This window comes from Hippoglossus stenolepis, chromosome 18 (genome assembly GCF_022539355.2).
Source record: "Hippoglossus stenolepis isolate QCI-W04-F060 chromosome 18, HSTE1.2, whole genome shotgun sequence".
NCBI lineage: Eukaryota > Metazoa > Chordata > Actinopteri > Pleuronectiformes > Pleuronectidae > Hippoglossus > Hippoglossus stenolepis.
In genome coordinates, this window is record NC_061500.1 from 2417705 (window position 1) to 2441250 (window position 23546).

At 43.0% G+C, this 23546-nt stretch overlaps 3 protein-coding genes across 12 annotated transcripts; 2 read left to right on the forward strand and 1 right to left on the reverse strand.

The window, feature by feature from the left end:
- Positions 1–1768: 1768 nt before the first annotated feature.
- On the reverse strand, positions 1769–9694 carry LOC118097972 (oocyte zinc finger protein XlCOF6). Of its 6 annotated transcripts, none has more exons than XM_035141313.2 (6): positions 9578–9689; positions 9426–9485; positions 4979–5721; positions 4415–4559; positions 4247–4327; positions 1769–4116 (listed from the first exon to the last, which is right to left on the reverse strand). In XM_035141313.2, the coding sequence occupies exons 3-6, from the start codon at positions 5243–5245 to the stop codon at positions 2828–2830; spliced, it is 1782 nt and encodes a 593-aa protein (XP_034997204.2). In that variant the 5' UTR covers positions 5246–5721; positions 9426–9485; positions 9578–9689; the 3' UTR covers positions 1769–2827. The 6 variants fall into 6 exon arrangements, with proteins under 6 accessions (XP_034997204.2, XP_034997200.2, XP_034997201.2 ...); XM_035141309.2 differs by having other exon boundaries at positions 1769–4128; positions 9578–9688; XM_035141310.2 differs by having other exon boundaries at positions 1769–4128; positions 9426–9480; positions 9578–9687.
- A 1057-nt stretch (positions 9695–10751) lies between these two features.
- On the forward strand, positions 10752–12941 carry LOC118125942. The gene is made up of 4 exons (XM_035185031.1): positions 10752–11168; positions 11576–11776; positions 11976–12101; positions 12760–12941. The coding sequence occupies exons 1-4, from the start codon at positions 10878–10880 to the stop codon at positions 12814–12816; spliced, it is 675 nt and encodes a 224-aa protein (XP_035040922.1). The 5' UTR covers positions 10752–10877; the 3' UTR covers positions 12817–12941.
- A 1536-nt stretch (positions 12942–14477) lies between these two features.
- Positions 14478–23488, forward strand: pip5k1ba (phosphatidylinositol-4-phosphate 5-kinase, type I, beta a). Of its 5 annotated transcripts, XM_047344419.1 has the most exons (16): positions 15815–16666; positions 16697–16733; positions 16913–16958; positions 17049–17120; positions 17727–17857; positions 18194–18311; positions 18396–18548; positions 18659–18955; positions 19792–19979; positions 20332–20412; positions 20579–20627; positions 20735–20819; positions 20910–21050; positions 21150–21240; positions 21621–21717; positions 22711–23488. In XM_047344419.1, the coding sequence occupies exons 4-16, from the start codon at positions 17049–17051 to the stop codon at positions 22711–22713; spliced, it is 1506 nt and encodes a 501-aa protein (XP_047200375.1). In that variant the 5' UTR covers positions 15815–16666; positions 16697–16733; positions 16913–16958; the 3' UTR covers positions 22714–23488. The 5 variants fall into 5 exon arrangements, with proteins under 5 accessions (XP_035040365.1, XP_035040360.1, XP_035040361.1 ...); XM_035184470.2 differs by lacking the exons at positions 15815–16666; positions 16697–16733 and adding an exon at positions 14482–14602; XM_035184471.2 differs by lacking the exon at positions 15815–16666 and having other exon boundaries at positions 16685–16733.
- Positions 23489–23546: the final 58 nt, after the last annotated feature.

Genomic DNA, 23546 nt, shown 5'->3' on the forward strand with positions numbered 1-23546 from the left:
TTCACCGACCCTTCTAATTATCCATCTATCCAATATTTGATCCATTCTACCATTCATCCATCCATCAGTTCACCAATCCATACACCCAGTTACCTATTTATCCATCATTCAGTCGTCCATCCATCATCTGTCCTTTCACCCACCTGCACCACATTACTATGAGGGGACACATTCATTTGTAAATGTGTTGTTTTAAAGAGACTCAGAGGAGAATCAGTATTTCCTGCTTCCTGCTGAGTCCAGGAGCTGTGACAGTGAAGGTCTGATTTCCTGTGTGACTAAATCTGGACTTTAAAAAGGGAACGATCGGGGGGGGGGGAGTTCCTTCGCATGTTGATGCCTGTTCTGTGTCTATTCAGCTCCTCGGTCTGGAGCCAGTGACGTTCTGTCACCACACAGCTCCAGGTGACTGACGGGTAGCGACCCCTGATACCGTCGTCAATTAATCACAGTCAGACCTGAGAAACCTTAACGAGGAATGAAGGCTGCTGGAGGAAAATGTGTCTGAAATTAACTAAAGCAACATCGAGCGTGCGATGTGGTTGAATCCAGAGATCAGGCTCTCAGGAGGAGACGTTCTATTCCACCCAGAGCGCCAATATAAGACCTGACATTAAATACACTGTATGATACTTTGTGCAGTACTTTACTTTGAAAAACACAAACAGGACCTTTTCATTTATCTCATTTAACTCATCAAAACCCCAAAGTCTTTTAAATCTCTTTTATTCAAACCTGCAATGAAGTTCTTTGGTCACTTGGGGGCGGCATAAGCAAAGATGCTAACACAACTATGACGTATTGTGTTATCGCTTTAATTTGATGTTGTGAGACTAAATTTCCACTTCCTACAAAAGTGAAGCCAAAATGTTGCAGATACGGTTGCTGCCATTTTACACTGATGAGGTCATTCTAGCCAAGTTTATATAATCAAATAACAAATAAAAACCAAACTTACTAGTGTGATTAAATATGGAAACGTGTGCTTGACTCCGTCTTTTCTTGACTCTTCTTCGCTGCTCTTATAATAAACGCTCCTTCTTACGGGCCGAGCAGCTTTAGCGAGACGTCCTGCAGAGAGAGCTTCGCCTCAGTGTGAGTCCAACCTCCATGAAAACACAGAATTCTTAGCAGCATTAAGTCCAAAGGTTAAAGTAAATGCAATAAACTGGCGTTAGACGTGTGACCAGCAGCCTGAGACTGAGTCACGCTGGGAAACAGTCACACAGAAACACAGAGCTCCACCCAGAACAGGTCAAAAGTTTGATTTCAGTTTTTACAAAACTCTAAACTCTCTTTTTCTTCATGCAGGAGAGAGAACGTAATGAGTATTGATCTCATATATAATCCAGTTTCAAAGGTTCTTACAAAGGGTTTTCTTTTTAACTGAAGATTTTGATAATTGCTCCAATTACTGTGTTTGTTTTTTTTCTGTCTTGTTTTTCTTTCCTTGCCTTGTCATTTATTTTTCTTTTGAGTGCAAAAGTTGAAGGAGGGATGAATAAAAGACATAACTTTAAATTCTGGTAACTCAAGATTATTTCATCCTCTTGTAAACTGTGGATTTACATCCGTGCAGGTTTCATAAAGACGTGTGTTGTAGATGAGTGAATCTAAAGAACAGGACCTGTTGATGATCTTTATCTCGGAGGCGTCATCCTGCCACTCGTTGATCCTCTATCACCATCTAGTGGACGACTTAACAGAGAACAGCACTTTCACACTGTCGGTTGAAAACACAATAACTTCTGACACAAAACAAGGTTAAGTATCTATGTTGTGTTTTATGTATATGATTTATGTTTCAGTGCAACACAATATCAAAGAGAACTTGACTGTATTGTACTGATTCCATGTTAACGTCTTTATTCCAACTCAGTATAAACTGTTCTCTGGGAGAAATCAACAAACTGAGCCGTTCTCGTCTCTGAGACTCAAAGTCTGTTCCTCCTCACTTCTTGTTACACAAAGGACGAAGTGTTAATTGCTTGAGGTTTGTCTGCTTTTCTTCATCCGCCTCTTTTACCCTCGTCTGCTCCTTTTGTTTAACGACAAAGGAAATTAGCCACATGTGAGTAAATTGTGCGATTGCAGTAAAAAACCAATCAAGTGGAATAAAAAAAACAGACAACATCAAAGTGAGAGTGAGGAAACAACAACGTCAAACTGATGAAGACGAATATGTTAAACACACTTTGTAGTTGTTTTGTCGTCGGTCGTCGATTTATTGGTTAATCTGTAAAATAATGAACTGAATTGTTGTTGCTTGCTTAGAGAAATAATAATGTTCTGTAATGTTACACAATATATTGACATAAGTATGTGGACACTCAAGATCACATTGGAGGCAGAAAACCTTCTAGAAACTCAACTGAGAATAAAAAGAGGTAAATATAATTATTCACTTTTAAACTCACAGTGTCGTCGATCGATCTACAATGAAGTTAACATACAGTCGACAGTAGAGTTAGAGGAGAGGAACAGGTCGGCTCAGCTAGAAGAGACATTTTATAGAAAAATATAAAATACAAAAAAGATATATAAAATATATATGTATATATATATAAAATAGAGCTCAATATAAAACAAATATAGAAACAAAAATAATACTTTTTACATGTGTGAGGATATAAGTAGAAAAGCCAAAGTGACAAATACACCTAGTGATAGAAACGTCTGTATAAAATCTTCAACAGTCGACACATTTCTTTTGTCACAGTATTTCTTCTTCACATTAAGCGCTGATGTCGTACAAAAAGAGTTAATCACAGTTTCATGTGTGTAAACAGAAAATACATATCAGTGGTTAGTGAGATGCTTCAGGTTTTCATGGAGCAGTGTTTTCAGACCGTCCGTCTCCGGCTCCCTCTGACAGGTGAACCCTCTCGTGTCTCCTGGAGTCGCTGCGGTTGCTGAATTCCTTCCCGCAGACGCCGCAGCGGTACGGCCGCTCTCCGGTGTGGATCAGCCGGTGCACCTTCAGGCTGTTGCCGTGAGTGAACCTCCTGCCGCAGATGTTGCAGCCGTACCTCTTCTCTCCGGAGTGGGTCCTCATGTGTAGCTTCAGATTGCTGGGGTTGCTGAACTTCTTGTCACACTGATCGCAGACGTAAGGCTTCTCCCCCGTGTGGACGCTCATGTGATATTTGAGTCTCGTCATGCGGCTGAACTCTTTCCCGCACACGTTGCAGGCCGACAGCTGCCCCGGTTTCCTCCCTGTGTGGAGCCTCATGTGGTTCTGCAGCGCGCTGGCGTGGCTACAGCGCTTGCCGCACATCTCGCAGATGTACGGCCTCTCGCCCGTGTGCGTCAGCATGTGGTGCTTCAGGGCGCTCTGGTGACTGAGGCCTTTACCGCAAACCTCACAGGTGAAGAGCTTCTCTCCGGCGTGTTTGCTCAGGTGGAGTCTGAGGATGCTCAGGTCGCTGCATCCGAGGCCGAGCTGGTCGCAGCAGGTCTCCTGCTCCATGTGAGTCACCCGGTGAGTCGCCAACGACGAGGACGAGAGGAAACTCTCGCCACACACTTCACACACAAAATCTCTGACTCCTGAATGAAGGTTCTCATGATCGGACAAACTTTGTCTGCACTGGAAAGTCTCTGGACAGAGCGAGCAAACAAACGTCTTATTCAGGGCACAACACCGGTGCCGCTGAAACGCCAGCGTATCGTTGAAGTGGGTCTCACACAGCGTGCACACGTGCGTGTCAACTGACTTCAGGCTGTGCTGACGCATGTGTCTCACAAAGGTGGACTTGTAAGCAAACTCTGTCCCGCAGTCTGAGCATTTGTGCAGCTTCTCTCCGGTGTGACGGCGTGAATGTGCGACGAGCCCCGCGAGTACCGAGAAACGTTTGCCACACTGAGAGCAGAGGTGAGGCTTGGAGTGAGTGCGGTGGTGTCTTTCCATCAAACACTTCAGAGCAAACGTCTTGTCACATGAAGGACACTTGACCGATCCAGTCGTCTTCTTCTTCTTTGTGATCTGGGATGTAGAAGCGTCGGTGAAATCCTCCCTGACATCGGAGGACGGCTCCGGGGCCAAGTCAGGGGCCGGCTCTGAACTGAGCTCTGTTAATAAGTCGTCAGGTTCAAACTGAGATCCAGAGATTCTCTCTTCATGTGAGGCTGAGACAAAAAGACAACTTATTTAATGCTACTGCAAAGAATCAACCAATTAAAACTCACAGTCTGATACTGTGAAGCCTTTAAAAGTCTTTCTGTATTTCAAAAAGAAATTACAGACCTTTGTGATTCACTCTCTTATTCTTCTTCCTTATTGCTGGTTCCCGTCCTCCCTCCATCTTCTTTCTTCTGGCTGTAGATTCTGTAATTTTTAAAAAAGAGCATTCAGCTGTGTTCATTATACAGAGAAGGAACATTTCACGGCCTCTTCAGCTGTCAGGAAACTCACTCGCTGGCGGCTTCATGCTTGACTGTTTGCTCTTGTCGTTCGGCTCCGGTTCTTCCTCGGCTTCACACATGGACACTTTCAGTATCGTCAGGATTTTCTCCACGGCACCTTTGGTCCATGTTTCCATCAGCGCTGCAAACTGGGTCTGTGGAGAGAAGAAGAAGAAGATAAAGAGAAGACGGTCTTGGGTAATTCTTAAAACAATTTACCAAAGGAAATTAACTCAAGAAGTTATAATAAGCCAATATTTGTTTTGGTAATTTAACAAAGTAAGAAAATCTGAATATTTCTCAGATTAATTTCTAGCTATGTTCTATGTTTTACATGATTATTAATGGAGAATATTTTAGTTTAGTAAAGATTTTAAATGTTTGGACAACGATGCAATTTCCAGACATTAAAATTGAGCTAGTAAAAGTTGTTTTTGCAAAGTATTCATACATTTCATTAACTTCATATACACAGATATATACATACAGAGTATTTGGAGAAGATGTGTGTGTGTGTGTGTGTGTGTGTGTGTGTGTGTGTGTGTGTGTGTGTGTGTGTGTGTGTGCGTGTTACCGTTGTGTCTCCATCCAACTTCTGCCTCTCTGGACTCACTTCTTCTTCCTCTTCTTCCTCCTCCTCTTCCTCTTCTTCTTCCTCCTCCACCTCCACCTCCTCCTCCCTCTTCACTGCAGCCGGAGCAGAGCGCTGCTGGGCGGCCACAGTCCGCACGTCGGCCCGGTCCTCCTCCTCCATCAGTCGGCGGAGCTCCGTCACCGCCGCCCGCACCAGAGTCTCCATCACCGCGCACAGCTGCAGCTCCAGCGCCTCCACACGCAACATGTGTTCGAGTCTCACTTCACTTTTACATGTTATTGTTATTAAAAGTTTCTCTTCTTCACGCAAAGCGACTTCTGACAGGATGTTGTTGTTGTTGTTCCGGGTTCCTCTTCTTCGTGGGACTTACAAGCAATGTTGTTTGGAATCTTAGGAAAACGTCTGCTCCCCATCGGTGATGATGTGGTACTGCATGTTGTCAGCTTTGTTATGGCTCAATAAATTATCATTCTTAGCCTTTAATTTAATAATAATAATAAGAAGAAGAAGAAGAAGAAGAAGAAGAAGAAGAAGAAGAAGAAGAAGAAGAAGAAGAAGAAGAATAACAACAACAATAATAATGATTAAGTATAAAAACTTAGATTGCGACAGATGTTTAAATCCAAACTTTGACAAACTATATCCAGCTTCCATCCAGTTGTTTATCTGTAGTTTCTCCCTGTAGCCTGCAGGGGGCAGAACACACCCATCATCAACTCCACCTGCGTCAAGAGGAGACACATTTATTCAATTCACTTCCATTCAAACCACTTTATTCACCCCCTTTTTCCAGGTTCACTGTACTTCATATTCATATATACTACACTTCATATACTTCATATACTTCATGTGAATGACTTGTTGTTGTGTGTTGACTTGACTCCTGTTCCTGCTGAACTGAGCCAGTGTCGGATCAAACTGCTGTCAGCTCAGGAGGCACAGGAGGGAGGCCACATGCTTCCTCAGAGCAAAGCTCCAAAAAAAAACCACGGTTCACAAACTTGCACATGTGCTAAGTGGGAATTAGATTTCTCCTTTTTTCCCGTAATTACTCGCAGTCTTATTTCCAGTGAGCTCATTTCTACATAAGGACATTATCTGTAAACATCAGCCCGAAAGGAAAAGTAAACACAATTCAGCTGGCGAGAAGTCGGAAAACATCGGATAACCATCAGATAAATGAAGGTGTTTATCACAATCAAGAAATCAAACGTTGTATGAAGCCATAAGAGGCCGACAGGATGTTACAGGGGAATAACTTCCAGTTCATCCAGATGTGCAGATAAAGAAATTTACCATTTTGACGCCTCTTTTTTCTTTCTTCTCTTTTTACAAACTGTCATATCACACACTCTGGTGTTGAGGTGTCACAAGGTTTGTGCATTAATTTGCCCAAACAAAACCCTGTATTCATTCTCTGTACCTGAATATAATCTGCTGCTCTACTTTCATCTGTACAGATACATTTACTAAATAAACGCACACGTGTCATCATGTTCATCTTATAGAAGTCAAAAGTATTATAATAGGTTGTAAAGAAAAGAGGTGAATCACGAGAGTTTTCCACTAATTTACTTTTTATTATCTAAATTTCTTCTACAGAATATAAAATTAGAAGATCGAATTTGTTGGAGTATTTTAGTGTGTGTGTGTGTGTGTGTGTGTGTGTGTGTGTGTGTGTGTGTGTGTGTGTGTGTGTGTGTGTGTGGTGAGTTCATGGAAATGAAGGGACATGTGACCAGTCTGACTCACTGATGTGTTTTCAAGAACAGTGGAGTTTTGTGGGTCAGAGGAATAAAATGCACCACGTCAGATTTTGCCGACACAGACGATACTTGTTAGTCGGATCAATCCATTAATTTTAATCTTTTTTAATTTGTTTACAATAAGAAATGCAGAATATAACCTTGAAGGACAACAAGAGCATAATCACAAATTCCTATATGAAGAGAAATCCCTATATTCTTACATTTTTCAGTTTGAGCAAAGAGTTTTATGATGAGATCATTTGAAATGTAACGTCCCCATTATCTCTGTGCAGGTGAAGAACTTAGCCACTGTGAACAAATGGCTGAGACTCCCTGTTCAGCAGTCGACTAAGCTCTGCACCTGATCAGACACCACGCGACACAAACACCTCCTCTGAATGTCTAAAAGAACAGGAACACGACCGGTACCTACAGAACGTGTCCTCCTCCTCCTCCTCGTCCTCCAGCTCCTGAAGTGGACACCATAGCAGTGTAGTAATCCCTGGCAATGTGATTTCTGTTTTCTGTCCCAAATCATCACGCCAGAGACCCACACAGCCACAGCACAGTCTGCGTCCTCCAGGGAGCAAACCACCTCTCTGCCGCTTCTCCTCATCTCCTGTTCTTTCTCCTGATGCTTTTTCTTTTCTTTTCTCACGTTCCAGTCTCTCCGGTCCTCCCAGCTCCCCCCCCCCTCTCTCCCATGCTCGGTTTAACTTTGGGTATTTCCCTCATTAACTGCTGCGCCTATATGAGGAACTCCGGAGAGGCCAGAGGAAGTCAGGCTCTGAAATAAAACGATAGACTCTGATAGTAACCCATGACGATGGGGGATCTTCACCTTTTCAATGCAGGAGGGGGTTAAGACCTGGATTTCACTTTGATCCAAAGTCATTTAGTTGGGAAAGTTAACGTTATAGTTCCTTGAAACAGTTGGATTTCGCTCTTTGATGATGTCACCACGCGCTAGTTGAGTGTTTCATATGTCATCAGGCCGCATCGTGGACTAAAGCCCCCACAAGGAGTTTTTAACTGGTTCTGAAACCGTCTTATTTTAATATTGTTGCCTCTTTATGACCTAAAACAGCAAACGACACAATCGGTGAGAAAATTGGCTTTTTCATAAACATTTCTCAACGTCTGTGGTCGGGTCGCATTTACCCGCAAGGTCAGACTTCAGTCTACTACTACTACTACTACTACTACTACTACTTCTTCTTCTTCTACTTCTTCTTCTTCTTCTTCTTCTTCTACTTCTACTTCTTCTTCTTCTTCTTCTTCTTCTTCTGATGATGACGCCTCCTGCAAACAGCCGTGTGTTTTTTTCACAAATGCACACGCTGGCTACTCCCAGGTTTTTACGAAACAGGAGACAATGGAAACAATACCGCTTCTGTCCACAGAGGCGCCAAAATCCACTCAAATGAAAAGTTACTTGTAGCAGCTTTAACTTCTTTCCCTGTAATAACTGTGCTTCATGGGTCAGTCAGAGCTCAACACACTGAGAGACTTTGTTTTTTTCTCTACATGACACAGAGCCCAACAGAGTTAATCACCACATGTGGCGGCAGAGGGCGCTGTTGCTCAGTAAAAGCTGTTTAGAGACTAATAATTAATAATCCGATGGTTTGTAGCTGCCTCTTTAACTCATCACACATGTCACATACATGATTTTCAGAGTAAAGGCCCTGTGAGACATCGCGCTCAGAGCGAGTTGAAGCTGGAACGTGCTCGGTCTCGGCTGCGTCTCGAACCCGGCTGCCGGCTGAACGGTTTCTACTGTGACTGCTGGAGCTGAATTAATGAGAATCACACTACAACAACACCCTGGATCCTGCGTGCCGGGGCTTCACTTTTGACACGTCTGATCCACAGAGCCGTGACATACCAAGCATGTTCTTGGCATGTGACCCCCGCCAGCTGTTGAGCCCCCCCTCCCTCCCTCTGACCTCTAAACCCCCCTGAGTCAGAGTCACATCATGCTTGACTTGGTGGGGCCTTTTTCATACGAGGCGCAGACTGAAAGATTAGAAGCAACTTGGTGGAAGAAGAGCTTGAAATTCCTGGCTTGCCACACGACACGTTCATGGTCTTAATATGTTTATGGTTAAAAGGTTCAGTTGCAGTTGGGAGGGAATCTGTGAGCTGATTGTTTCAGGAGATCCAGAGCTCCTCAGCAGAAGAGTTTAATGAAGCTTAACATCGAGTTAACGTCGCCCATCGGTTTGTCAGCCTCCAGTTTTACATCTATTATCATACAGTCAATGGTCCCTGCAGGATGTAATTCAACACCCATATATAGCTTTATACATAAGATACCAGCGCTTATCAATACATGTGTGTGAAGATCTAAAACTGCACCGACACTACCCCTCGTTCATGTTGTACTGGTCAACATTTGAGCCCAAAAACCGTGTTACACTTTTCTTACATGTCCCAGAGAATTATTTTAGTGAATATTAAGGTTTTTGTTTTGTCTGAATATCGCACACTTCCCCCTTTTTTCCTGATTCTGCACTAACCAGCCCTGCAGCCACCAGTGGCCCCTGTGTGGCCCCTGTTGTATGACGGCACTTGGGACCATGCAGGCTGCAGCCTCACTGATCTGTGCACCGTCTCTTTCTAAGATACATTAATCAGAAAACATGCAAAGCCAAAGAAAATGAATCTCCACTCACTGCAGCGTGTCGCTCACGGTCTCCAGATGTTCTTCACGCTCTGCACTGTTCCTCCCTAAACTTTACATTAAATTACATCTTTACAATTCCTTCTAATCCTCATCAGAAAGGATTGAAATACATCTGAATATAACAGAACCACACGGACTCACTGTAAAACCCTGGTGTGTGCGTCCCCTCTCTCCTGCTGTGACCCGGTGACTCCGTCTTCCTGCTGCTTTCCCTGTGAGCGTCCTGAATGCCAGGAGGAAGGAGTGGGCCGAGACTGACGCCTCTCTCTCCTTTATCAATCAGGCTCTATGAGTTGACATAGTGTCGCTTGTGCATCAGTCCGGCCCCAACTGCAAAACAATTCAAAGAACAGTTTGTGGGTCTGTCTCTCGGGCACAAAGCCGCTCATTCAGCCTGAGTCTGAGTGTAGGAAGTCCTCTAGCCCAGTTCTCCCAGTTCCTTTCAATCCAGTTCAACAAAGTCCCTGTGGTTTCATGCAAGAAACATGTCAGGGAAATTATAAATGCTTAGAAATGTAGTTCTAAAAAGGACAAACGCAAAATGATAAAGATGAATGATTCTGTGTATCACAACATATTATTAAAATACATAATTTAAAAACAAATCCAAGTTGAGTTTGTGCTGGGTCTAAGGAAAAGGAAATCCAGAATTTAGGTAAAACTCTAAGCAAATGATCCATAATTAGTAAATCTCATTTTTTTCCCACTGTAATATGTATTTTTCAGCTTTTTATTCTGGTTTTACAGCAAATTCCCAGTTCGCTTCAGTCTCAGCAGGAAAGGCAACAACTAGCAGGTGAAGAAAGTGAATCAATTAGCAACTAAAGAGAAATATGTGTAATAATTTAAATCATGGAACGTGTTATCTTACAAGAAAAGTAATAATAATTCATATTATATATAAATACCCTGAGGCGCGGCTTCAAAAAAGACTTTAATAATAAGTTTACTCCAACCCTTTAGAGTCAGCAGCTCCTCAATGAGCCTGCAGGTGTCGCTCTTGGTTAACTTCTATGTAAATACAACACAGGCTGATTTGACTGAGGAGAAAAATGTTAACAAAATAAATATTATAAAATAAATAGTAAATATGCAGCTTTCATTTCATCACTATTTGCATGTTTGTTAATTACATAAATACCCATTGAATAAGTTGCATTGATCAGATTCATGATTTTAAATAGAAGATTCAGAACCTTGGTGAAGTTTTCCTGTTTTATAATGCATACGTCAGTCTGGGAACTCCCCCCCCCCCACCTTGTCCTCCTTCTCCTTCCTCCCCTCATCCCTCTCTCCTCTCTCCCTCTGTCCTTCACCACTCTGAGCTCCAGACCTCAGAGCATCAGAGATAAATCAGGACTGTTGCACCCAGACAGACTGAGACCTGGTGTGAGAGGTGTAAGATCTGGTGTGAGATCAGTTTTAGGGTCCTTCCATCACCATGAGGGTGAGACAGGTGCTGCAGCTGTTTGTCCTGCTGGTGGGAGTCTGCCCGGCCCACCACGCCCTGCTGGCAGAGGAGGCCTCCACGTCCTGGGAGGCAGGTGAGGTCCCCCTGTCCCAGATGAGGATGCTCTCGCTGGGCCTGGCTCACCTGCTGCACGGCGTGGAGGAGAACGCCGGGCAGCTGGAGCGTCGGGGGGAGCAGGCGGCGGCCGAGCTGGACGGGGTCACCAGGAGTGTGGAGACGCTTCACAAGCAGAGTCTACAGGCGGGACGGACTCACAGGCAGGTGAGGAAGAGGAAACACACCTTTCAACTTCACCCTGTTTTCTGAATCAAGGGCCCAGAGCGACTTGAATTATCGTCTTGGTTCATTTGTCATAATATTATTTCCCTGTATTTTGGGGATCTGCTTCAGAGTTTGAAATTATTCTGTAGGTTTGAATGATCCTCATTTGCAACATGCTCAAATCAAGTGTTAATGACATCAAACACAGGATAGAACATCCAAGAATTAAAAAATATCTAAGTAAAGAGCAAATTAAGGATTAAATATTTAGTTTTAAAAGAAGACGGCTTTATAGTTTGTCAGAGGGACCGTTTACAAAGTGATGGATATGACTCAAGGGATCATATCATGTGAAGATACTCGATGGTAAATATATTATTCTGAATAATGTGTTTTCTGTCCTTGAGGCGAGGAAGGACCTGCAGATCCTGAGTGCTCGGGGGGACAGACTGTGGAGGACGGTCAAAGAGCTGCAGAAGCTGCTGGAGGATCTGGAGACGGAGCAGAGGACCTCGCAGCACCGGCTGGACCGGGTCCTCCGGAGAGTCCGGGGCCTGACCGAGCCGGGGTCAGGGGGCCGGGCTCAGCCTGACGTCAGCTCAATGAAGGTGAACGGGAAAGAAACAGAACTAAACCTCTGAAAATCAATGTGTTGAAATAAGTTGGAAGTGAAATATTGTTTCAAAATAACCGTCTGCTGTAGTGTTATTACTTCCCTTCACTGGAACTGGGGGGGGGGGTGTCCACATACTTATGGCCGTTAGTGGACCTCTCCCTGACTTCTTGCCTCACTTCTTTGTGATGCAGGTTGTCGTGGACAAACAGACCCGACGTCTGGCCAGTCTGACCTCAGTGGTTTCAGCCCGAGACAAACTGATCGACAGACGCCTGCAGCGCATTGAACATCTGGAGAAACACGCCCGTAACCTCAGGGTGAGACGCCTGCATCTTTATTCTCTTTAGACGTATAACAGAAGATCTTAATCCATGAGGAAAGAAGAAAGTAGTAGTAGTAGTAGTGGTAGTAGTGGTACAATTTGTTCATTTTGGAGATATACTGCAATTGCTCACATGCTTGTGTGAGTTACTGGAGTATTCCACTACGTGTTTGCATCAGAAAAATATGGCAACACTAGAGGTTTCAAGTGCATTTTGCAATTTGCGGATGTGCACAACCGACGTACCCGGATGTGTGATGTGAAGACTCTCAGGAAACTTAGTAACAGTGTTTGGAAACTTTATTCATATTCATATTTACAGTAGTTTATAATGCACATTTAATCCAAAACAATGCAATGAGGTGCACTTTACGTAAAAGATGTAGGAAAAACAAAAACAGATGAGATGCAGCATTTCAGGTGAAGAAAAATCCACTTTAGCAGGATGAGTTTTATTCTTTTGAAGGTTTTGATTGAATATTCAAGGGAGACTGAGCTTCCACAGCTGGAAACAACTAAATAAACTAAATGTGGCATCGCTGTAGACTTTATATTCATGTACAGAAGACGGGGAGTTCAGTGATGTAGTGTGGTAGAGTCCATGAAGATGCCTAAGATGTGTGTTTGTGTGTGTGTGTGTGTGTGTGTTTTAGGCGTCTGACGGCGTCCCTGCAGCACTGAGGCCCGACTCTGACTCCGACTGTGTCTGACGAGCAGCTGCATCAACACAGACGCTGGAAACGAATCCTCCCACCAGCAGCAGAGAAAAGATGATTCTGGTGAAATTGAACTGCTGATGCTCACAGAATCAAATTTAGATAAACACAACACAACGCAACACAACCTGCCAGTTACCAAAGAGAGAAACTTACAATGTAGGTTGAGGTGAAACCCGTTGTGACTCCTGTGACGTGTCTTGTCCTCAGTGGCCCCTGTTTTATAAAGAGTTCAGAAATAACACTGGAGTCGTCGTGTTGTGGCTTTTGACTTCCACAATATTGTGGTTGACGACGAAGTCAGAGAAACCTTCGGTCTCCAAAACACAGTCACACAATCACATCATCGAATCAACGAGGAATTTTACAAAATCCTTTTACACTCAGTTTTCTTGTCACACATGCGAAACGCAGCAGCATCAGATCCTCCTCAGTATTCAGCTGAGAGCTGGAGCTCACGTGTTTGGAGAACTGATATCTGTGAGTGTGTGTGGCTGCTGGGCCTCGGTGGAGGTTTGAGCTCTACTTAGTGCTGCTGTATATGTAAATGTCTTCAACCTGCGCATTAGGGGTAAAGTGTACAGTGTGTACAGGCCTCAGCGTCGTGACCTTGTATAATCTGAAATGTTTGGTTTCTTTGTTGGGCTCTGGTCTCTAAGTTCTGACCCTCGAACCCGGTCGGTGCCATTTCCTCCCTGAAGAGATCCTGCAAAGAACAGAACATCTAATCCAAACCCTCACAGCTGCCAAATGTGCCACAGGCTGATATCTGATGGCCTCAAGTCACCGTGTTGACGGGCCGACCCGCAGGCAGCCGGTCCCCCCCCGGTGTTCCCAAACAAACCTCGACAGCTTGAACTCTGGTCCAGTTAGAGGACGAGAGACAAAGAGAGGAAGAGAGGGTGAGACGCAGAGACAAAACGACAAAGAGCAGACAGGAACTAAACGAACAAAGAGGGAAGACAAATGAAAACACAACAGGAACACGGTGCACATGTACAGTAAATACACATCATTACCAAGCAGGTGTCACAGCTGCAGCAGCACCGCCTAGAGGTCAGAGGGAGGAACTAGCACTTTCATTTAATTTGGTTTCATCAATTCTTATTGTATTTTATGTGTTGTCACAGTCCAACGAGGCTGGGAACCATTATTCTTATAGTATTTAAAACCTTACTCTAAAACCTGAACCCTTAACTACAGCAGGTGAAGCAAGTGCTACTGTATTTGTATTTGTATTTGTATTTGTATTTGTATTTGTATTTGTATTTGTATTGTATTTGAGTAAATGTGTTTAGTTTCATTTCACGTTCAGTTACGGAATAAATTCAATTCCCAATCTCTCACCTCATTTTCTTACATCTCTCTCTTGTCCTTTGCACAATAAAACCATTAAATTCCCAACAAAATAAATAGTTATATACTAAACAATCACCATCATCATCTTTATAGTAAACATTATTCATATAATCGTTTAAAACTTACTTTAGGATTATGGTCATTGATATAATCATATTGATAATAAACTGTCCACATGTGTAAAAGGCTTTTCCCACCTTCCAACTAAAACTCAACTTCAACAAGTGTGACTCAACTTCAGTGGAATAATACGTCAGGTGGAGAGAGAGAGCGAGAGAGAGAGAGAGAGAGAGAGAGAGAGAGGAAGTGGTGATGATGCTGTTCAGTCGCTTCATCTCATCTCACCACAGTCAGGAAGTTTTCACTTCACACGACAACGAGGACTCATCACTGACGTCTGCTCAGGACCATGTGTGTTCAGGTAAGAGCTGCAGCCTGCTCAGGGAGGATGGAGCCGCCTCTTCGCTCCTGCTCCTGCTTCTCGGCCTCAGGTTTTTGTCGTCGATCTGTGACTGTGAGTGTTGTTGGAGGCTCTCGTGTGAGCGGCTCAGGAGTAAAGATGAGCTGACGATGGTATCGCAGGAGAAACCAGCTCCACTTCCCTTCACCTCGGTCACAGACACGGCAGATAAAACCTGAGGCAGTGAAGCTCGAGAGGTTTTCATCGTTTGCATGTATGCAAAATGCTGCAGCGTTGCTCGGTGCAGGTGTATTCACCCGGAGTTGTGTGAATCATATCTACTCAGCTGAACCGTGCACTAACTCCTACTGTAACTGTGGGAAAGTTAGAATGTCAAGATTGTTAAACTTTATGTTCATGTTGGAGGCTGTCGATTGATTTCCTGTTGACTTCTACTGCATTAAATACTCAGAGGTGTAAACTCTAGTATCACCACATCATAGTATTACTATAATATTAAGTGTATTTTAAGATGAAAGGTTGAACCTCCACTCTGATTCACACTGAAACGTCTCCGACTATCGGATTGTTGGATATGACGATGGTTCAGACGTTCATGGTCCCCTGAGGATGAATCCTCTGACCTGGGCTGAACTCTGGACTTTCTGCTGAAATGATCCAGAGGTTCTGGATGTGAGAACACAGACGTCCGAGTCAGTGGCTCTGGACATTTTCTGAACTTTTCCTGCAGCCCCTGAGTTAAATTTGGAGAAAATAGGGACGTTGATGAGGTTTTATAACACGTGACGGACGTGAAACTGGAAAAATACAAATGAAGAAGAGGAGCCAAACACGTAGAAGACGAAGACAAAGACGTCAACTTGGAAACACAACGAGATTCCAGAGCTTTTAATGATTAGGGCCTAGTGTATATACTGTATATACTTTATATACTTTATATACTATACATGCAGTTGTCGTTTGAAGAGCAGAAAACTCAGAAGTTTATTTAATGCCTGCAAGATTTAAAACATTGTCATAAATACTTCAGGAAGTGGAGAAGTATTAGTTACTATGTCAGGGAAGTACTCCCACACTGGTTCTGTTTTTCTATTACAGAGATCTGCAGCAATGTTATGAAAAAGAACTGCTCATTTAATATACAGTATTAAAGTAGTAAACACATCAAAGTAGGGATTTAATCCGGATTCTTCAGATACAACTAGAAAATTTTGTTTTGTTCATTATTAATTAGCAGATTTGGTTTTAGTTTTACTGATAAAATTATATTCGAAGGAGACTTTATTGGTGTCGTCGTTGTGACTGTATAACCGAGTATATAAAATAATCTGTTTGAACACGCAGAGCACAAACTTATCTTATCTAACTAATCTAATCCAACCGGTTTCCACCCTGTTCTGTCACGCTGTGTTTTCAACGTGAGTAAAGCTCTGCAGAGGAAACCCAGAAACCACCCAACAGAGATTCTGTGTTTGAATACAATCAACACTATTCACAACTCACACTGCTGATCACTAATGAGTCTGAAAAAAAGGGGAAATAATCTTCATCTCTTCGGGCTCAAACCTGCACGACAGATCTGTGAGAAACGAGCTTTCTCATCGCAGCTCTGGTGCAACACTTCAGCTCGTCACCACATCCTGCAGCAGAGCAAACAAACAGCAGCTGGTCTGAGCTCGACTCTGCAGCTTCGCTCAAGACGCTGAAATGTGGTTTTCCAAATGATTTTATTATAAACGGACAGTTCCTGCTTCTCTGTGGTTTTCTTATATAAAAGCCTCGTGTTGGATTTAGTGGCATCTAGCTGTGAGGTTGCAGATTACATCTGTTCGAGTACCCGGCCCCTCACACCTCCAAACATGTGGGCCCCCCCGTTCAGCCCTGGACCCGGGCCCCTCTGCGTTCTGTTATGAAACAGGCGGATTTCATACGTCACGATTTTCTGATCCTTCTTAGATTGGGATCAAAGGTTGTTGTGATGGATTCTGGGGTTAAAGACTCGGACTAACACCGGAGGTCTCTCAGAACGGGTCTGCACGCCGCCAGGGTCTGCACGCCGCCAGGGTCTGCACGCCGCAGGGTCACCACGCCAGGGTCTGCACGAGGGATTTCAAACAAGCCGTTGAAGTTTGTAGGTTTTCTGGGAGATCTGGGAGAAGGAGAGATTTGCTTTAAGCCCCGAGACACTAATGCAACTTGAGTAATCGCTCGTAGTCGTGCAGTTTTTCACCAGCTGACGTGTGCTTTGCATTGACTTTCATGCAAATGTCCCACAGCGTGTAAGTCCTGTGCTCTGTGCCTCACCTACAGGAGCCGGGCACCTGGAAAATGCAGTTTGTGTAAAAGCCCGTCCAAGGTAAATCACTTCAGTCGTTACGGATGGAGGTGGAAAAGGAAGTGACATGTCCCAGCTTCCCTCTAATCCACTTCTCTCTCTGTTCAATAGATGTCAACCGCAAACGTCAACCGAGCCGGAGGAGGAACCAAAACCGCCAAAGTGTCCAAGGATCAAAATAAGGTGAGTGGACGTTGTTTTTCATCGTCGTGTTGTTTCACCTGAGGAAGAAACAGAAGTTTCACAACCAGTTTATTACACTGGAATCATAAAAAAAAGGTGATGGTGATTTGGTTGAGAGACATTTACCAATTTTACCAAATAAACAAGATTGAATTAGTCACATTTACATTAAGCTGTCATCACTCTGTCACAGTTAAAGAGCTTGTCCTAGATTTCACTGTCAAAACAGTTTTAAAGCTCTTAACTTTTCTGGTAAACGAATTAATCGTGACAAAGATCTATTGTTTTGCCATATTACATAATACAATTAAAGAAATTACACTCGTTTGATTTGCATTTAATCAGCCGATATTCACATGTACTGATAATGTACATTTATATAGAGGATCTTTATTGAAACACATTTTGTTATTACGAGTTTAGAGATTTGTTTCTATCACACATTAGATCGATGCTCGCAGCTGAGGCTATAGAAATAAAACACATAGTATAATGCTAACTTTAATGATTTAGATTTAGTAATAATCGTGTGATCAGTTTTGCAGGTATTAGGTCATAAACAAAAATATCATCAGATTGAAATTTCAATGATCTTTTTTCTCTCAGCCCACGTCGGACATCTTGAAAGGAGCGATCCAGCTGGGCATCAGTTACGCTGTTGGAAACCTCAGCTCCAAACCAGACAGAGATGTTCTCATGCAGGATTTCTCTGTGGTGGAGAGCGTCTTCCTGCCGAGGTTCACTCTCACTCAAGCACCTTTTATTTCCCACATAATGCACAAAAATATGTTTGACTTAGAGGTTTTTCAATATCTGCCTCGAAAAGAAAAACCAACAGACCTTTAAAACATGTTAGAAAACTCTGGGATTTATAAAATCAAATGTTTTCATATTTCTAATAAAACATATTTGGGAAGTGCACAACCTGAATATGTTATTTAGGGAACAAAAAGGCATTTTCACTTCCACTTTAAAAATGTTAAAGACCTGGAGCATGAAGCAATCAGCTGTTGTGTTATAGCGTACTGACGTTTCTTCTCACAATAACTAAAATAGCTTGTGTTTGTTCGTAGCGAGGGCAGCAACCTGACCCCAGCACACCACTACCCAGATTTCCGTCTGAAGACGTACGCCCCTCTGGCCTTCCGCTACTTCCGAGAGCTGTTTGGGATCAAACCAGACGACTACCTGGTGAGAGCAGAGACTCACACACACACACAAATCATTTCATCGTCGTGACAGCGTTTGACAGTGTGGCCTCGATGTGACTTTCAGTACTCCATCTGTAAGGAGCCGCTGATCGAGCTGACCAACCCCGGAGCCAGCAGCTCCTGGTTCTATCTCACCAGCGATGACGAGTTCATCATCAAGACGGTGCAGCACAAGGAGGCCGAGTTCCTGCAGAAGCTGCTGCCCGGTTACTACATGGTGAGAAAAGACGTAAACTGATCAAATAAACTCATAAAAGGGACATTTTGGACTTAAAGGTGCCCTGACAGGTTTTTGTAAAGACTCAGCTTCTCTGTTTCTTATTGCAGAATCTGAACCAGAATCAGAGGACGTTGCTGCCCAAGTTCTACGGCCTGTACTGCATCAAGTGCGGCAGCGTCACCGTGCGCATGGTGGTGATGAACAACGTGCTGCCGCGAGCCATGAAGATGCACTACAAGTACGACCTGAAGGGGTCCTCGTACAAACGCCGCGCCTCGCGCAAAGAGCGCGTCAAGACCTCGCCCACGTTCAAGGACCTGGACTTCCAGGAGATGCACGAGGGCCTGCACTTCGACCCCGACACCTACAACGCCCTGATGAAGACTCTGCAGAGGGACTGTCGGGTGGGTTCACATAAACATATGATGGTGGCGTTATATTAGGTTATAGCCAGTCAGATTCATAAATTCTCCTTGGTTTTCCAGTCGAGTATTTCATCACTCGACCTCCTGCGACCTCCTCACAACCCCACCCCTCTCGATAACGTTACGTAACCATGACGATCCCCCTTGGTTCAGGCCGGAGCTGTTATGATGACCTCATTAGCGGCCGCCTGTTACTTAATTAGTGTGAAACAATAGCGGCCACTTGATGGAGGATTAAGCTCCAGCAAAGCAAAGCACCTGACTGGTGTGTTTAATCCGAGCAGCTGGACCTGTCTGCGAGTCATGTGCTCAGGCCTCAGTGTGTGTGTGTGTGTGTGTGTGTGTGTGTGTGTGTGTGTGTGTGTGTGTGTGTGTGTGTGTGTGTGTGTGTGTGTGTGTGTGTGTGACCTCAGTGAGTGTGTGTTAGGTAACACTGGGCACAGTGAGACCTGTTTGTTTACAGTTACAGTAAACATGTTACTGGTTTGGTTAGATAACTGGTGATTAAACTGATGGTTTCACTAAATTTAGTAAATATAGGTTCTATTATCTCGACTTCTCACTTTATAACGTCAGTAAACTTTTTCCAAAAGAGTTTATGTCTCAATCTGTAGTTTCAAGAGGCCCGGATTGGTTTGTCATAATGAATAATGAGAGTGAACTTCATCAGGACTTTAATCTTCCTGCGTATCATTGTGTTATTTGTAATCTTTCCCTTTGATCGCCTCTCATACTGGTTCCTCTCTTACTGGTTCCTCTCATACTGGTTCCTCTCTTACTGGTTCCTCTCTTACTGGGTCTCTGCCTCTCCTCAGGTGTTGGAGAGCTTCAAGATCATGGACTACAGTCTCCTGCTGGGGATCCATGTTCTGGACCGGAAGCCGGTGACCAGAGGAAGTCGCTGTGACAGCAGGAGAGGACAGAAGGTCCTGTACTCCACGGCCCTGGAGTCCATCCAGGGGAACGTCAGGGACCCGGAGCCTGTGGCCGCCGACGACGACACGTGAGGAGACTTTACTTCTGTTTGTGAATGTTACATCTGTGTTTGTTGCTCTTATAATATGTTAAAATACAGTTGATTCATTTTGCTGCTTGATTTCATATCAGTTCTTTTTAGTTTTTATTCACCATGGAAGAAGGAAAACAAAGACATGACTCAAAACTTTTTATTGTTAAAGTTTGTTTGAGGTCTGTCTGTGTTTCTCACTCAAATACAGGAATTATTCTACTGATACTGCTGCTATGGCAACTGTTTGACAGGTTTAAATGGGTTTAAATTACTTTAATAAAATGTAAGAAAAGAAATTGTGTGTATTAAAATTGTGTGGTAAAATTCAAAATCCTTTTTTTTTCAGATTGGGTGGAATTCCTGCCAAACACAAGGATGAGAACCTGCTCATCTTTTTAGGAATCATTGACATCCTTCAGTCGTACAGGTGAATACAAACACACACACACACACACACACACACACACACACACACACACACACACACACACACACACACACACACACTCCAGACAGAGTGAACCATGACTCCATAGAAAAACAGGATCTGTGTGATCATTGTTATTAACATTTGTACAAACGTATATTTCCAGGTTCATTAAGAAGGTGGAACACTCCTGGAAATCTCTGGTGCATGATGGGGTGAGTAAGTCACACCCTCCTTCACACCTGCAGGCGTCTCTATGCATCAATATGTATCTGTACGTGTGTGTGTTGGCATATATCTGACAGCTTCCTGTGTCTTTCAGGACACGGTGTCAGTTCACAGGCCCTGTTTCTATGCAGATCGATATCTTAAGTTCATGGGCTCGACCGTGTTCAAGAAGATCCATCGTAAGTCGTGCAGCCGTCACACTGTCGCTCCTGTATCCTGCAGAGACACAGAGACACTTTACTCCAATGCTCTGTTTCCTCGTCCCTCAGCTTTAAGAGGAGCGTCGTCGAGGAGGAAGAGGAGTTCCATGAATGCAGCAAAGTCGGCGTCTCAAGAGTTTCTGTCCCCGCAGAAGGAGGAGAAGAGGCAGGAGAAGAAAGCGCAGAGCTTGGACAACCTGGATGGAAACTGTACGATTTTGAACATGTATATCATCTCTTATCAGGGGAGACTTTATTTCTCTGCTTCTGTATTTGATTCAGTGATTGATGAAGTGATTTTTGCAACAGTTTACAATTCCTCCAAACAACCAGACCTTCTGCCGAGCTCTGTCGTTTCCTTTGAGTCCAGTCGAGACCGTGAAGAGGATCCAGCAAACAGGTTGTGTATGTGCTCAGTCTCCACATCTCAGACGAGTTTACTGGACATTATAAAACTGTCTGATAACTTCAGCTCCACAAAAACCTAAAGAGAGAAAGACGTGCAAAGGGAATAATGTATAATACACTGAATATACTGTAGGTATATTTGAGTTAAATATCATCAACAGTGTTTAAAAGTCACTAAACATAAAGTCTGAAACCAGTTGTGGAGGAAGTTCTCAAACATTTTACTTCATTAGGCATAAAAGTACAAATAAATTGACAAAATGTACTCAAGTAAAAATACTAGTTTAACTTTTTCTACTTGAGCAAAAGTAAGTCATATTAATATGTGTAAAGTTACATGTTATATTTACTGGTGGTGTTGTTGTGTTGCAGTGAAGTGCGACGAGCCTCCAGCTCAACCATTGCGCTGGACGATCCGCTGCTGACCCTCAGCACGAGCCAATCAGACTCTGAGCTCGACGTCTACTTGGTATGAAGTATTTTATTCTATCAATAAAATCAGTTAAAGCTACAAGGTCTTGAATAACGAGGCCGGTTTTATTCTATATTTATCTCACTATTAATATTAGTTCGTCTTTTATAATCATCTAATTCTCCCACCAAGTAAAATACAGAATGTCACCAGCTGTTTTCTTTATAATAAGAACTCTACTGGTCGGTTATTATTATTTCATAGATGTTTTATTGTCTGATTAATACCTTCATAATAAAATGTTCATAAATATCAGGGTTTCAGCAGGTTGATATCAAAGATTAGGCCTTAAAAAAAATTTAAATATTTGAAATATATTATATCCAAGGTCTTAAATACTTAACGTCCATGTAACTGACTTGGACATTTGTGTTAGATACACAGAAAACTTGTCTGGACCTCAGTGCATGTCTGAACTGCCTTCCCAGCATGCACTGCTCTCCCGTCGAGGTGGTAGAAGTGTTGGGTCTCACCGGCCTCCTGTGACGTCCATGACTCAAACCTCCTCGAGTTCCCTTTTCTGCAGCACTTCTCTTACATAAGCACCAAATCCTGATTCGGGCTTACACAGAGCTGTTCTCCAGCGCACATTAAGCAGTTCCACTCGGTGGGACGCCTCCAGACGTCGGAGTTCATAATCTCTAAGCCTCTGACAGAAAACAGGGGGATTCACGACTTGTACTGAGGGTGAAAAGGAAATGTGGGCATTGAATTTATCTACCAGCCTCCATTTATCATCTAAACACTTGTTTCTTAACTTTTAACTATCTAACCTTTAAGCCTGCAGTGTTCTTTAGTACTTTATTGTTCGTATCATAGACTGTAAATCAAGATGAACGACACCACGTCTCCACTTCCTCCCATCATCCGGAATGTCCTGTCCAGTCGAGGATCATGAGACGACATGAAAAAGACGTCAAAATAAATAGAGTGCAAGTGTTGATGTCTTAAATATAAACTGTTGACAACTGAAATGTTTTTGTTTTCCAGTGAGTGACCAGCTTCCTGTTCTTCTGACCTCTGACCTCTGCAGTGGCATCAGGAAGTCAGGACGTCAGTAATGTGATGCAACATGTCAGAGTCTCCACTGTGCCTCAGTGACAGTGTGTCAGAATCACACTGTTTAATACGTGTGTGTGTGTGTGTGTGTGTGTGTGTGTGTGTGTGTGTGTGTGTGTGTGTGTGTGTGTGTGTGTGTGTGTGTGTCTGTCTGTGTGTGTGTGTGCATCAGGATCATTTAATTTAAAGTAAAACACTATCGAGCTTCTTCTTCTTCTTCTCCTTTTCTACTTTGCTGCTAATTTAACAAACGAATAATGAGTTTCAGTTCCTCCTCTGCTCTTTGATGTTTGATGTAAATGTTCATATTCAAATTCCTCAGTGGCTGGATCTCTGAGGAAAGAAACTTAATCCTCTAATAATGTCTGTTTTATTTCAAAATCAAATATTTATATAGAGATGTGAGAGCTGAGATCTTTCAGGTGTTTAAATAAAAAGAACCAGTTCATTTCTTAAGATCTTCAATCATCATTAAGAATCATTTGAATCTTTATCACGTGTATTTTTTTATCTCAGTTTCTATGACAAATAATATTTCTAGTGTTTCATGTTATTAGAATGTAAATTCATAGATGCTTCGTAAAAAAATGAACTCATGAATTTTGCCGACGTGCCTTAGAAAGTTAAAAACGTGTGAAGTTTGATGTGATTCAAAGGCCTTTAACTGTATCAAAGCAATATGTTGTGAAATAAATTAATATTTAATGTCCTTGCGTTGACTCTTGTTTTCTCTCTTGACATTTGCAGTTATTTATTATCATCTACAA

Bases quoted from the DNA above. Each gene is read 5' to 3' on its own strand.
- LOC118097972 (XM_035141312.2), bottom strand. From the start codon at position 5,245: ATGTTGCGTGTGGAGGCGCTGGAGCTGCAGCTGTGCGCGGTGATGGAG. The intron at 4,560-4,978 runs GTAACACGCACA...TTCTCTCCACAG, and splicing joins AGTTGGATGGAGACACAACG to ACCCAGTTTGCAGCGCTGAT. The intron at 4,328-4,414 runs GTGAGTTTCCTG...TAAAAATTACAG, and splicing joins AAGCATGAAGCCGCCAGCGA to AATCTACAGCCAGAAGAAAG.
- LOC118125942 (XM_035185031.1), top strand. From the start codon at position 10,878: ATGAGGGTGAGACAGGTGCTGCAGCTGTTTGTCCTGCTGGTGGGAGTC. The intron at 11,169-11,575 runs GTGAGGAAGAGG...TCTGTCCTTGAG, and splicing joins CGGGACGGACTCACAGGCAG to GCGAGGAAGGACCTGCAGAT. The intron at 12,102-12,759 runs GTGAGACGCCTG...TGTGTGTTTTAG, and splicing joins AACACGCCCGTAACCTCAGG to GCGTCTGACGGCGTCCCTGC.
- pip5k1ba (XM_035184469.2), top strand. The intron at 17,121-17,726 runs GTGAGTGGACGT...TTTTTCTCTCAG, and splicing joins TGTCCAAGGATCAAAATAAG to CCCACGTCGGACATCTTGAA. The intron at 17,858-18,193 runs GTTCACTCTCAC...GTTTGTTCGTAG, and splicing joins GAGAGCGTCTTCCTGCCGAG to CGAGGGCAGCAACCTGACCC.